Below are 15,621 nucleotides of genomic sequence, written 5' to 3' on the forward strand. Positions count from 1 at the left end.
TTCCGAACGGTACCGGGAGCTCGTGATGTCATAGCCACGCCCTCATGATGTCTCACCCTTCCCCCTCAATGCAAGTGTATGGGAGGGGGGCGTGACTGCTGTCACGCCCTCTCCCATAGACTTGCATTGATGGGTGGAGCATGATATTGTGAGGGGGCGAGGCTATGATGTCACGAGCTCACGGCTCCACAAGTTCCAAACGCTGAGCAGCGGAGTACCCCTTTAAAGCGGAACGATGGTCATTGTAAAACATATGTATTTTCTTCCATTTTACAGCCTCTGATGCCCTGATTCTAATGTTGTATTTATATTGTTGCTATGCCCCTCTATTCCTAAGATAAAAGGCTTTTATTAGTTGGCTGACTATGTGCACTCTCTATTTAATTGTAAAATGGGCAGGAACTTTATTTCATAAAGGGCTGACAGCCCGCACAGCCAATCACCGGCTGAAACTCCAGCTGGTCGACACACAAGTGCGTCTCTAAAGGTGGGGGCAGGAGCTCTTTGGGGACTGGTAAGTAGCAGGGCCTCATACAGGAGATCGCAGGGGGGGGGGGGGGTGTCTGACCAACTAGTAAATCCTAGGACATATTTAAGCCCAGACACAGTAAATTCGGTAACATCTCCAAAATGGTTAGCAACTCGCCTTTCAATGCAACCTTATCCTGTCATATAGCTGACAGAATGACACCAAGTTAAAGGGGTAATCCTGTGGAAAACTTTTTTTTTTTTTGTAAAATCAACTGGTGGCAGAAAGTTAAACAGATTTATACATGACTTCTATTAAAAAATCTTAGTCCTTCCAGTACTTATTAGCTGCTGAATACTAAGGAAATTCTTTTCTTTTTGGAACACAGTGCTCTCTGCTGACATCACGAGCACAGTGCTCTCTGCTGATATCTCTGTCCATTTTAAGAAAAAATCCCCATAGCAAACATATGCTGCTCTGGACAGTTCCTAAAATGGACAGAGATGTCAGCAGAGAGCACTGTGCTCGTGATGTCAGCAGAGGGCACTGTGTTCCAAAAAGAAAAGAATGTCCTCTGTAGTATTCAGCAGCAAATAAGTACTGGAAGGATTAAGATTTTTTTAATAGAAGGGATTTACAAATCTGTTTAACTTTCTGGCACCAGTTGATTTAATGAAAAAAAGTTTCCCACCGGAGTACCCCTTTAAACAGTACTTTTGACAAGTATGTAAAATAAGTTGATCCCATGATAGTGCCCTAGACTGAGCATATAATGTAATCTACTATCCCCATAGCAGTGCCCCAGATTTAACCTGCAATATGGCACCCTATATATCCCGATACATTATTGGCGTTGTATTATACACACCGTCCTCAATATATTCTCCCTGCGACCCCAGGTTAGTTATTCCATGGTTAACGTCCCATTCTTCTTCTGAATCTTCGTACCATTTATTATTGTCATTATCAGTGTCCCTAAAAATGGAAATATAGGGGTTAACCAAGTAATTAAAAAGCCATAAAATCGTTCTACACTTACCTGCAGTTTATTTCCTCTTTTTTATGTATTAATTCTTACCTTTAGATATTTATATTATTATTTAAACCTGCCCCACATAATAATGTTACTCTTTTTTTTTATATTATTAATACATTTGTTATTATTTTTATTTAATTATTGCTTTCATAAATAAAGAAAAGGTGGCACTCACCAATCTTCTTACATGTGCTTTATTGCAAACACATGTTTCACGCTAACAGCGCATCGTCTGGCTCAGAGCCAGACGATGCGCTGTTAGCGTGAAACATGTGTCACTCCTCCACTGCACCTGCAAGTATGTACCCCCCCGTTAAGTTTTCAATAAAGCACATGTAAGAAGATTGATGAGTGCCACAGTTTCTTTTCTTATGAAAGCAATGCCTAAAAATTGGACTGTATAGGTCAGCGCCTCCACAAGTGCATATCACAGCCTTCCGCTGGTGTAGCATAGTCTCCATGTCTATATTACTCCGTGAAAGACTCTATCAAGTAGTGCCAGTTCACTCCTACCGTTTGTACTGATTATTTAATTATATTTCCTCTTATGTATGTATTAGCGCTTACATTTAGTTATTGTATATTTGTATTATCATAATCTGCCCCATAGACTAATGTTATTCTTATTATTTTATTAATACATCTATTTATATTTAATTATGATATTTAATCTTATTTATCTTTCATTATTATTATTATTATTATGATTATTATTATTACTATTATTGCAAGTATTATTATTTATATGGTTTATTTGTATTCAACATATTTTTTTATTATTATTATTATTATTATTAATATTTTATTTTGGTATTATTTTATGAGCATTCATTATTTTAGCTGTTTCCTACCATTTGTACTAATTATTTAATTACCGTATTTATCGGGGTATACCACGCACCGGCCTATAACACGCACCCTCATTTTACCATGGATATTTGGGTAAAAAAAGTTTTTTACCCAAATAACCATGGTAAAATGAGGGAGCGTGTGTGCGCGTGTATACCCCGATACACCCCCAGGAAAGGCAGGGGGAGAGAGGCCGTCGCTGCCCGCTTCTCTCCCCCTGCCTTTCCTGGGGTCTAGAGCCCTGCTGCCGGCCCTTCTCTCCCACTGGCTATCGGCGCCGCTGCCCGTTCTGTCCCCCTGACTATCGGTGCCGGCGCCCCATTGCCGGCGTCAATAGTCAGGGGGAGAGAAGCGGCGCCGACAGCCAGGGGGAGAGAAGGGGCAGCGGCACCCATTGCCGGCGTCGCTGCCCCGTTGCCTCCCCCCATCCCCGGTGGCATAATTACCTGTAACAGGTAATTATGCCACCGGGGATGGGGGAGGCAACGGGGCAGTGGCGCCGGCAATGGGTGCCGCTGCCCCTTCTCTCCCCCTGGTTATCGGCGCCGGCAATGGGGCGCCGGCACCGATAGTCAGGGGGACAGAACGGGCAGCGGCGCCGATAGCCAGGGGGAGAGAAGGGCCGGCAGCAGGGCTCTAGACCCCAGGAAAGGCAGGGGGAGAGAAGCGGGCAGCGACGGCCTCTCTCCCCCTGGCTTTCCTGGGGGTGTATTGGCATATAACACGCACATAGACTTTAGGCAAAAAATTTTAGCCTAAAAAGTGCGTGTTATACGCCGATAAATACGGTATGTTTCCTTTTATGTATGTATTAGTGCTTACATTTAGTTCTTGTATATTTGTATTATCATAATCTGCCCAACAGAATAATGTTATTCTTATTATTTTATTAATACATCTACTTATATTTAATTATGATATTTAATCTTATTTATCTTTCATTATTATTATTATTATTATTACTATTATTGCAAGTATTATTATTTATTTGGTTTATTTGTATTCAACATATTTTTTTATTATTATTATTATTATTAATATTTTATTTTGGTATTATTTTATGAGCATTCATTATTTTAGCTGTTTCCTACCATTTCTACTGATTATTTAATTATATTTCCTCTTATTTATGTATTAGCGCTTACATTTAGTTATTGTACATTTGTATTGTCATAATCTTCCCCACAGACTAATGTTATTCTTATTATTTTATTAATACATCTATTTATATTTAATTAAGATATTTAATCTTATTTATCTTTCATTATTATTATTACTATTATTGCAAGTATTATTATTTATTTAGTTTATTTGTATTCAACATATTTTTTTATTATTTTTATGATTATTACTAATATTTTATTTTGGTATTATTTGATGAGCATTCATTATTTTAGCTGTTTCTAAAAAAAATTCTGCATATACTGTATATATATATATATATATATATATATATATATATATATATATATACATATATATACATATACCATCATGTGGCATACATTTTTTAATTCTGGCCAAAAGCACATAGAGGCAACAAAATAGTCCAGTGTTTTCCAACTTCATAGTAGGTGGAATTACAGAGAGATTTTTCCCTTAAAGGGGTACTCCAGTGCTTAGACATCTTATCCCCTATCCAAAGGATAGGGGATAAGATGCCTGATCGCGGGAGTCCTGCCGCTGGGGACCCTCGTGATCTTGCACGCGGCACCCCGTTTTTAATCAGCTATCACGCCCCCCTCCCGTAGGCTTGCATTGAGGGGCGGAGCGTGACGTCACACACCGTCGGCCCTGTGGTCGCCGGTAATCAGACCTGGAACGAACACGCTCCGGGGACTGATTACAAACGGGGTGCCGCGTACAAAATCACGGGGATCCCCAGTGGCGGGACTCCCGCGATCAGGCATCTTATCCCCTATCCTTTGGATAGGGGATAAGATGTCTAAGCACCGGAGTACCCCTTTAAAGGCAATGGCCCTGGTGTACAGTTTTGTCGGGTTGTGCACCAGAAATTCTGTCTACACCAGAATTGAAAAAACCTGACTAACTCTCCATTTTACTGAGAAAACCCGAAAAAGGGGCGTGACCACAGTAAAAAAGGGGAGTGTCCCAGACCTTTTCACAAAAACCCTACATATTTACTAAGTTTCCACAGAATAGCCCTGATTTACTAACGTGATCCCGACTCTTTTTATCAATTTATGTGACACAATTTGTGTTGCCCGTCCTCTGAGACACTTTGGCCCTGATTTACTAAAGTCCAACCGACTTTTTTTCTCGGTTTACGCGACTACATTTTTGTCGCACCATCCGTGCGACTGTTTCTGCGCCCAAATTTTACAACGCACAACCTACACTTTTGAAAACACTTGGTGTTTTTTTTTTTACTCTGAAATGGGCGTGGTTAAACCAAAAATGGGCATGTTCCCGAAAAAAAGCTGAAAATTCTCGGAGTACTTTAAAAATCACTCCAGAAAAAGCGTGAGTTTGCCGCACACAATAACCGACAGCCAAGAGGACGAGTGATATTCAAAAAATGGAGGGATTTCTAACAAGGGACTGTTCACCATTGTGTTTTGTGTGAAAGTAACTTGGTTTATAACTGGAAAACATTTTGTACAGTTCAACACTTTTATGAATAAAATACTGAACGCTTTTGTGATAGTAAATGTTTTTTTTTTTTTTTTTAACACATTTGCAATATTAGGTTTAAGTCAATTTACCGTATTTTTCGCCATATAAGACGCTCCGGCATATAAGACGCACCCAATTTTAAAGGATGAAAATCTAGAAAAAAAAGATTCTGAACCAAATACAATGTAAAGTATAGGACAGTAATCTTCAACCTGCGGACCTCCAGATGTTGCAAAACTACAACTCCCAGCATACCCGGACAGCCAATGGCCGGGAGTTGTAGTTTTGCAACATCTGGAGGTCCACAGGTTGAAGACCACTGGTATAGGAGGTAATACTCAGTGTCCCCGCCGCTCCGGACCTGCCATCGCTGCCCTGGATATCGCCCTCCATCGCTGTCGCCGCGTCCCCGGGGTGTCCCCGTCGATCCGAAACGTCTCTGCTGCCCGGTATTCTCCGTCGCCGCTATCACGTCGCTACACACGCCGCTCCTATTGAATGACGAACGACGTGATGATGTCGAAGGAGAGCGCCGGCCATGCAGGGGATCTCGGCACGGAGCAGACACCGAGGAGGCAGGTAAGGTCCCTCCCGGTGTCCTGTAAGCTGTTCGGGACACCGCAATTTCACCGCGGCGGTCCCGAACAGCCAGACTGAGCAGCCGGGTTAGTGTCACTTTCGCTTCAGACGCGGCGGTCAGCTTTGATCGCCAGGTCTGAAGGGTTAATACAGGGCATCACCGCGATCGGTGATTTCCTGTATTAGCCGCGGGTCCCGGCAGTTGATGGCCGCAGGAACCGCCGCGATAGGACAGGGTTTTAATGTGTATTTGCCGTTTATGACGCACCAACTTCCCCCCCCCCCCCCAGTTTTGGGGAAGAAAAAGTGCGTCTTATACGGTGAAAAATACGGTAACACCCAAGCTGATAAACAAGGGGAATTGCTGTAATGTTTGAAAAATTATAACACATGAATACTTTTGATCCATGGAAACATTTTTAAACAAAGTCTAAACCATTTTGACTCACACAACTAATATCTTTAGCTCGGAGTTTGTGCGACACAATTGACTAGTGCGACACAAAAAAACGTACAACACAAAAAAAATGTTCGACACAAAAACCGTGCGACAGAAAAAAAAACTAAATGTGCGACAGAATAGTAAATAAGCCTGAAAAAAAAGATGAGTGATATTGAAATTGCTCCAGAATAAACACTCCACTCTTAGTAAATGAGGGCCTTTGTGCGACACATTTTACTGGTAAAAACTCAACCGTTTTCCAATTACTCTGAGTATTTTTTTTTTATACGACTAAAGGGGCAGGGTTTTCATAATTAGGGGCGTGTTCCCGACATTTTCCTGAAAACCCGACAGCTGTATTTAAAGGGGTTATCAAGGAAAACACTTTTTTTTTTATATATATATCAACTGGCTCCAGAAAGTTAAATAGACTTGTAAATTACTTATATTAAAAAATCTTAATCCATTCAGTACTTATGAGCTTCTGAAGTTAAGGTAGTTCTTTTCTGTCTAAGTGCTCTCTGATGACACCTGTCTCGGGAACCGCCCAGTTTAGAAGAGGTTTGCTATGGGGATTTGCTTCTAAACCCCCTTCTAAAGAGAGCACTTAGACAGAAAAGAATAACCTTAACTTCAGAAGCTCATAAGTACTGAAAGGATTAAGATTTTTTTAATAGAAGTCATTTACAAATATGTTTAGCATTCTAGAGCCAGTTGATATATATATAAAAAAAAGTTTTTTCCTGGATAACCCCTTTAAAAACCTACCAGAAAAGTTGAGAATTACTGAACTTGAAAACCCAACTGCCTTGAGGTTTGGGGAATCTGTTAAAAAGTGTGTTTTTTTATTTATTTTTTTAAATCCTGTTACTTTGTCCCCTTAGTAGATTTTTATATCACATTTTTCTTATTTGTCTTTTTAGAATTTCTCTTAAATAATTTCTCTTAAATCTTGGCCTTCATTTCCTCTTTTTTTAAAATTTTTTTTTTTTTATTGCTTTTTGTTTATTAATCCATTAACGACCATGAATGTAAAGTTACGTCCTGGTGCAGAGTTACTTTGCTCTATTTATTTGCTTTATGAGAAAAAATAGTTGGGGAAAAAAATAACACTCTGAAAATAACCCCACACTCTTAGTAAATCAGGGCTAATATGTGGTGGATTTGAGCTGAGGGAAAAGTGCGAAATGTAGGGAAAGCTTAGTAAATACCGTGGAAAATGTAACCTACACAACACTCTTAGTAAATCAGGGCCATTGCTTCTTGAGAGAATATCTCTGTATTGTGACACCATATGAAGGGCCAATTTAGAAACATGTTAAAGGGGTACTCTGGCGCTAAGACATCTTATCCCCTATCCAAAGTATAGGGGATAAGATGCCTGATCGTGGGGGTCCGCCGCTGGGGACCCCCGTGATCTTCCACGCCACACCCCGTTAGAATCAGCCCTAGGGGCGTGCTCGCTCCAGGTCTGATTACTAGCAATCATGGTGATGGAGCATAGTGATGTCACGGCTCCGCCCCCGTGTGATGTCAAGCTCCACCCCCTCAATGCAAGCCTATGGAGGGGGCGTGCCAGCTGTCACGCCCCCTCCATAGGCTTGCATTGAGGGGGCGGAGCGTGACGTCAAACGGGGGGCCGAGCCGTGACGTCACTATGCTCCGTCCCCATGATCGACAGTAACGCTCCGGGGGCGGATTCTATTGGGGTGCGGCGTGGAAGATCACGGGGGTCCCCAGCTGCAGGACCCCCACGATCAGGCATCTTATTATCCCCTATCCTTTGGATAGGGGATAAGATGTCTTAGCGCCGGAGTACCCCTTTAAATACCTTAGTACTGTAGAATGGAGTGTCAGGGACTCCTCCTGCCTCTATACAGACTACAGCTGTTTTCTGAATCTCTATGGAGGCTGTCGGAAACAAACGTATGCTGTTTCTGAGGCTCCCATAGAGAATGAATCTAACAGGGACTGGTGTCACCATTCTTGAGATCATTGGGCGCATCGGAACTCATACCTCCCATAATCAGCTAGTTGTGAGCTATATATAGTATTGCTATTCATTAGAATTGATAAAAAATTCCAAAAAAACAAAGGAGTTTCTACAGTCCACCGAGGATGTAAGACTTTTCTACAATCATGTCTTCTCCCTCTTGAACAGTAGGTCTCCCCTTAGATAAGTAAGGTATTCCTTAGCAGATCTCACCAATTTGTCGTCTTCTTTGATTTGAATAAGAGGAATCCCACAGTGGCAACAATAATTACGAGGACACCAATGGCCGCTCCGATGCCTCCATAAAGTCCTGCTTTTAGTATTTTTCCCGTGCACCTAGAGCCTGTGTACATGTAGAGATCTGTCCTTGGACAACTGTACGGAGACAAATAGGACATTTATGCAACTGTATCTTGAACTTTTGAATACTCTATGGGGGAGATTTATCAAAACCTGTGCAGAGGAAGAGTGGTGCAGTTGCCCATAGCAACCAATCAGATTGCTTTTTCATTTTCCACAGGCCTCTTTAGAGGCCTGTGGAAAATGAAAGAAGCAATCTGATTGGTTGCTATGGGCAACTGCACCACTCTTCCTCTGCACAGGTTTTGATAAATCTCCCCCTATGTGACCACATAGCCAATTCTTAAGTTCCAGTCTGGTCCGGAATGTTGTATGACCTTCCTCTAGGCCAGTGTTTCTCAAGCACGGTCCTCAAGCACCCCCAACAGGTCCTGTTTTCTGGATTTCGTTTTTCACAGGTGATATAATTATGGTCGGGGCATCAGGCATCACCACAGTTATAGGGGTTATCCAGGAAAAAATATATACATTTTTTTTTTTATATATCAACTGGCTCCAGAAAGTTAAACAGATTTGTAAATTACTTCTATTAAAAAAAATCTTAATTCTTCCAATAATTATCAGCTGTTGAAGTTGAGTTGTTATTTTCTGTCTGACAACAGTGCTCTCTGCTGACATCTCTGCTTGTCTCGGGAACTGCACAGAGTAGGAGAGGTTTGCTATGGGGATTTGCTTTCACTCTGGACAGTTCCCGAGACAGGTGTCCTCAGAAAGCATTTAGGCAGAAAAGAACAACTCAACTTCAGCAGCTCATAAGTACTGAAAGGATTAATATTCTTCTGTCTAAGTGCTCTCTGATGACATGTGTCTCGGGAACTGTCCAGAGTAGAAGCAAATCCCCATAGCAAACCTCTTCTACTCTGTGCAGTTCCCGAGACAAGCAGAGATGTCAGCAGAGAGCACTGTTGACAGACAGAAAAAGAACAACTCAACTTCAGCAGCTGATAATTATGAGAAGGATTAAGATTTTTTAATAGAAGTAATTTAAAATCTGTTTAACTTTCTGAAGCCAGTTGATATATATAAGGTTTTTTTTCCTGGATAACCCCTTTATAGCACCTGTGAAAGACTAAGGAAATCCTGAAAACATGACCTGTTGCGGTTGCTTGAGGACCGCGCTTGAGAAACACTGCTCTAGGCTTTGTCTCTAAGTACAACATTGTATAAATCTGTGTTAACAACTTTTGATACCCTCCCACCAGCTAAGTGAGGTCCTTACAATTTTGCAAATCAACAAAATTTAAAGGGGTACTCCGCCCCTAGACATCTTATCCCCTATCCAAAGGATAGGGGATAAGATGTCAGATCGCCACGATCCCGCTGCAGGGGACCCCTATCATTACAGTACAGAGCGAGTTCGCTCTGTGCGTAATCACGGGGGACGGAGCCGCGTGACGTCATGGCGCCGCCCCTTGTGACATCACGGCCTGTCCCCTTAATGCAAGTCTATGGGAGGGGGCGTGACGACCGCCACGCCCCCTCCCATAGACTTGTCTTGAAAGGGGCGGGCCGTGACATCACAAGGGGCGGAGCCATGACGTAACAATGCTCTGGTCCCTGTACTGCCCATCATTACGTGCAGAGCGAACTCGCTCTGTGCTGTAATGATAGCGCAGTGCCTCAGCGGGGATCCCAGGGGTCCCCAGCAGCGGGGAGCGCGGCGATCTGACATCTTATGCCCTATCCTTTGGATAGGGGATAAGATGTCTAGGGGCGGAGTACCCCTTTAAGGCCCTGAAATGGATTTTTTATTCATTTAGGGGTTTTTCTTTCGCAGGCAGCTCTTGTCTCAATATCTTAAAGGGGTACTCCGGTGGAATTTTTTTTATTATTATTATTCAACTGGTGCCAGAAAGTTGAACAGATTTGTAAATTACTTCTATTAAAAAAATCTTAATCCTTCCAGTACTTATTAGCTGCTAAATACTACAGAGGAAATGGTTTTCTTTTTGGAACACAGAGCTCTCTGCTGACATCATGACCACAGTGCTCTCTGCTGACACCTCTGTCCCTTTTAAGAACTGTCCAGAGTAGGAGAAAATCCCCATAGAACACATGGTGCTCTGGACAGTTCCTAAAATGGACAGAGGTGTCACCAGAGAGCACTGTGGTCCTAATGTCAGCAGAGAGCTCTGTGTTTCACAAAGAAAAGAATTCCCTCTGTAGTATTCAGCAGCTAATAAGTACTGGAAGGAGTAAGATTTTTTAATAGAAGTAATTTACAAATCTGTTTAACTTTCTGGCACCAGTTGATTTAAAAAAATAAATAAACGTAATAAAGCTTGCTGCACTGCCGGGGGGGGGGGGGGGGGGGGGGGGCAGTTTTGATCAGCGGGGGTCTGAGTGTTTAGACTTCAGCCGATCAGGGAAACAAGCTGGTAAAAGTCTGCACTGTTGTGCGCTCCTCACCCTGCCTCCCCCCGCCTGTGTCACCTTGAGCGCAAACTTCTTCCGGCTCATTCTTATCATTGGCAGAGGTCTGAACACTCAGAACCCCCCCAATCAAAAGTTTTGACATGTCGCTAGGACACGCCAAAGGTTTTTTATAATGACAGTGGCCATTTAAAGGGGAACTCCAGCCCCAAGACATCTTATCCCCTACCCAAAGGATAGGGGATAAGATGTCTGATCACGGGGGTCCCGCCACTGGGGACCACCGCAATCTAGCATGCAGCACCCACCGGTAAGTACTGCCGGAAGCGCTGGAGGTTCACAGCCTTTTGCCTCCCGACCACGGGACGTTGCGACTCCGCCTCCGTGTGACGTCACGCCCCACCCCCTCAATGCAAGTCTATGGGAGGGGGCGTGACGGCCGTCACGCCCCCTCCCATAGACTTGCATTGAGGGGGTGGGCCGCGACGTCACACGGAGGCAGAATTGTGACGTCACGATACTCTGTCCCCGTGGTCGGGAGGCAAAAGACTGCGTCTACAATGTCTCCTACACACTTACAAGCACTGTGGACCTTCCTTCTTCTGTATCACACATCGGCCGCCACTACAGTTTACGTATTTCATAGATAATGTATCGCAGTGTGAAAGGCAGGTCAGACCTTCAGCTGTGACAATTTGAGTGAAAAAATCTCGAAAATCCGGATCAATTGTTTTGTCACAATAATCTGTTGAGACAAGATGCAATGAAAAAGTTTAGATCGAACCACAAAAGAACCACAAAAGTCCAAAATCACAGGCATTACGGGGGAGATTTATCAAAACCTGTCCAGGGGAAAAGTTGCTGAGTTGCCCATAGCAACCAATCAGATCGCTTCTTTCATTTTCAACAAGGCCTCTGCAAACTGAAAGCAGCGATCTGATTGGTTGCTATGGGCAACTTGATAAATCTCCCCCTATATCCTTACCAGTATTTGGTATTTCTATCTCCGTGACATCTCCATAGTCTGGATCAAAACAAAAACCACTACCTGTGGGAACAAACACAAAAAGAGATTCGTAAGCGGTGGCGTTCTATTGCCAGGACAGATAGTTGGCGCTAGATGCCACTGATCCTGGTATTTATACACTAGATGGAGATCTGATTCCACTATTTGGAGTCTCTCTCATTGAAAATGGATTTACACATGAAAATACAGTAAGTTCCACATCTAAGCTTTCTCTGGATTTGGCTTTATTATTAAAAAATGTTTCAAAGTTAAAGGGGTTATCCAGGAAAAAACTTTTTTTATATATATCAACTGGTTCCAGAAAGTTAAACAGATTTGTAAATTACTTCTATTAAAAAATCTTAATCCTTTCAGTACTTATGAGCTTCTGAAGTTAAGGTTGTTCTTTTCTGTCTAAGTGTTCTCTGATGACACCTGTCTCGGGAAACGCCCAGTTTAGAAGCAAATCCCCATAGCAAACCTCTTCTAAACTGGGCGGTTCCCGAAACTCGTGTCATCAGAGATTACTTAGACAGAAAAGAACAACCTAAACTTCAGAAGCTCATAAGTACTGAAAGGATTAAGATTTTTTAATAGAAGTAATTTACAAATCTGTTTAACTTTCTGGAGCCAGTTGATATATATATATATATATATATATATATATATATATATATATATATATATATATATGTGTGTGTGTGTATAAAAAAAAAAGTTTTTTCCTGGATAACCCCTTTAACCCCTTAAGGACCGGGGTTTTTTCCGTTTTTGCATTTTCGTTTTTTGCTCCTTGCCTTTAAAAAATCATAACTCTTTCAATTTTGCACCTAAAAATCCATATGATGGCTTATTTTTTGCACCACCAATTCTACTTTGTAATGATGTCAGTCATTGTGCCCAAAAATCTACGGTGAAACGGGAAAAAAAATCATTGTGAGACAAAATTGAAAAAAAAAAACGCCATTTTGTAAATTTTGGGGGCTTCCGTTTCTACGTAGTACATTTTTCGGTAAAAATGACACCTCATATGTATTCTGTAGGTCCATACGATTAAAATGATACCCTACTTATACAGGTTTGAATTTGTCGCACTTCTGGAAAAAATCATAACTTCATGCAGAAAAATGTATACGTTTAAAATTGTCATCTTCTGACCCCTATAACTTTTTTATTTTTCCGTGTATGGGGCGGTATGAGGGCTCATTTTTTGCGCCGTGATCTGAAGTTTTTAACGGTATCATTTTTGCATTGATAGGACTTATTGATCGCTTTTTATTCATTTTTTCATGATATAGAAAGTGACCAAAAATGCACTATTTTGGACTTTGGAATTTTTTTGCGCGCACGCCATTGACCGTGCGGTTTAATTAACGATATATTTTTATAATTCGGACATTTCCGCACGCGGCGATACCATTTATGTTTATTTTTATTTTTATTTACACTGTGTTTTTTCTTTTATGGGAAAAGGGGGGTGATTCAAACTTTTAATAGGGAAGGGGTTAAATGATGTTTATTCACTTTTTTTTTGCACTTTTTTTTTGCAGTGTTATAGGTCCCATAGGGGGATATTACACTGCACACACTGATCTTTTACATTGATCACTGGTTTCTCATAAGAAACCAGTGATCGATGATTCTGCCGCATGACTGCTCATGCCTGGATCTCAGGCACTGAGCAGTCATTCGGCGATCGGACAGCGAGGAGGCAGGTAGGGGCCCTCCCGCTGTCCTGTCAGCTGTTCGGGATGCCGCGATTTCACCGCGGCTATCCCGAACAGCCCACTGAGCTAGCCGGCATGCTTTCGGTTTCACTTTAGACGCGGCGTTCAACTTTGAACGCCGCGTCTAAAGGGTTAATAGCGCGCGGCACAGCGATCAATGCCGCGTGCTATTAGCCACGGGTCCCGGCCGTTGTTAGAGGCCGGGCCCGAACCGCTATGACGCGGGGCCACGCCGTGGCCCCGCGTTATAGATCGGGAGTGGACACATGACGTTCCAGTACGTCATGTGTCCTTAAGGGGTTAAAGGGGTACTCCTGTAAATCACTTCTATTAAAAAATCTTAATCCTTCCAGTACTTTTTAGGGGCTGTATGCTAAAGAGAAATCCAAAAAAGAAATGCATTTCCTCTGATATCATGACCACAGTGCTCTCTGCTGACCTCTGCTGTCCATTTTAGGATTTGTCCAGAGAAGGAGAAAATCCCCATAGCAAACATATGCTGCTCTGGACAGTTCCTAAAATGGACAGGAGAGGTCAGCAGAGAGCACTGTGGTCATGACATCAGAGGATTTCTCTTTAGTATACAGTACATAATCGTACAACGTAATAGTCCTGAACAGTATCCCTGTGTGGAAGGTGCAGAGCAGGGTGTATCGCAGGCAGGGACGTTCACCGGAGCACGACGGTGCCGTTTCACGCCAGTGGGCGTTTCTTCAGGCGCCCTCGCTGACAACATCCTGCTGCAGGTACGTGACTGAAATACAGGTGAGTAACCATGGCAACCCGGTATACAAGAAAGTATTTTTAGTACAAACATATAACCTGTTAAAACACTGTTACCTGCATGCTCACAGGAAGACATTCAATTCATTTCTGTCATTGAAACCCAGGGGACCAACGGCATCAAGACTGCTGATCCACCTGGCCTCCTGACATAGCAGATCTTTCTTTCTATCTCCACCTCTTGGGTGGGACTTAACGCACTCAATCCCTGCGAATTTGACGCACTTAGCGTCATTCGCATGGAATTGTTCCATATGTGTTATGAATTTGGGCGCTCCTATTTTAGTTTTGAGTGACCTGAAATGTTCTTTTATGCGTATCTGCAACTTTCTTTCTGTCTTTCCAACATAAAACAAACCACAGGGGCAGACCATCAAGTAAACCACGTATTTAGTTTGACATGTTATCAAATCATTAAAGGGGTACTCCGCCCCTGGCATCTTATCCCCTATCCAAAGGATAGGGGATAAGATGTTAGATCGCCGCGGTCCCGCTGCTGGGGATGCCTGGGATCGCTGCTGCGGCACCCCACCATCATTACTGCACAGAGCGAGTTCGCTCTGTGCGTAATGACGGGCGATACAGGGGCCGGAGCAGCGTTACGTCATGGCTCCGCCCCTCATGATATCACGGCCCGTCCCCTTAATGCAAGTCTATGGCAGGGGGGTGTGACTACCGCCACGCCCCCTCCCATAGACTTGTATTGACGGGGGCGGGCCGTGACATCACAAGGGGCGGAGCCGTGACGTAGCGATGCTCCTTTGGATAGGGGATAAGATGTCTAGGGGCGGAGTACCCCTTTAACAATAATGTTTCTGCCTCCTATGTTTATGTTGGAAACTGCCATATTTTGCTCACATATGTTGCAGTTGTGACATTTGAAATTCCCTTTGGGTTGTGACTGTTCTAGCCAGTTCTTCTCTCTTTGTGTACCTACAGTGTCCGAGTTTCTTTTTATTATGTTTCAATGACAGAAATGAATTGAACGTCTTCCTATGAGCATGCAGGTAACAGTGTTTTAACAGGTTATATGTTTGTACTAAAAATAATTTCTTGTATACCAGGTTACCATGGTTACTCACCTGTATTTAAGTCACGTACCTGCAGCAGGATGTTGTCACCGAGGGCGCCTGAAGAAACGCCCACTGGCGTGAAACGGCACCGTCGTGCTCCGGTGAACGTCCCTGCCTGCGATACACCCTGCTCTGCACCTTTCACACAGGGATACTGTTCAGGACTATTACGTTGTACGATTATGTACTGTGAATAAACAGAAGTCCATTTGAACGGGTGAGTGCACTGGCTTTTTCTTCTTTCAACATGTTGTTACTTGGATGTCTGGTTGCCATTGTTGCACCCCCATACAG

General features: G+C 42.9%; 1 protein-coding gene across 1 annotated transcript in view; it reads right to left on the reverse strand.

Annotated features, from left to right (window-relative positions):
- Nucleotides 1–15,621, reverse strand: part of LOC130367331 (mucin-3B-like) — a 53,880-nt gene that overhangs the window by 1,887 nt on the left and 36,372 nt on the right. The window contains exons 6-9 of the mRNA XM_056569741.1: nucleotides 11,724–11,786; nucleotides 11,318–11,483; nucleotides 8,219–8,380; nucleotides 1,338–1,444 (exon numbers count right to left, since the gene is read on the reverse strand). Coding sequence (XP_056425716.1) covers nucleotides 1,338–1,444; nucleotides 8,219–8,380; nucleotides 11,318–11,483; nucleotides 11,724–11,786 — 498 coding nt within the window. The remainder of the gene's footprint in view (nucleotides 1–1,337; nucleotides 1,445–8,218; nucleotides 8,381–11,317; nucleotides 11,484–11,723; nucleotides 11,787–15,621) is intronic.

Source organism: Hyla sarda, chromosome 4 (genome assembly GCF_029499605.1).
Source record: "Hyla sarda isolate aHylSar1 chromosome 4, aHylSar1.hap1, whole genome shotgun sequence".
In the NCBI taxonomy this organism is placed as follows: Eukaryota; Metazoa; Chordata; class Amphibia; order Anura; family Hylidae; genus Hyla; species Hyla sarda.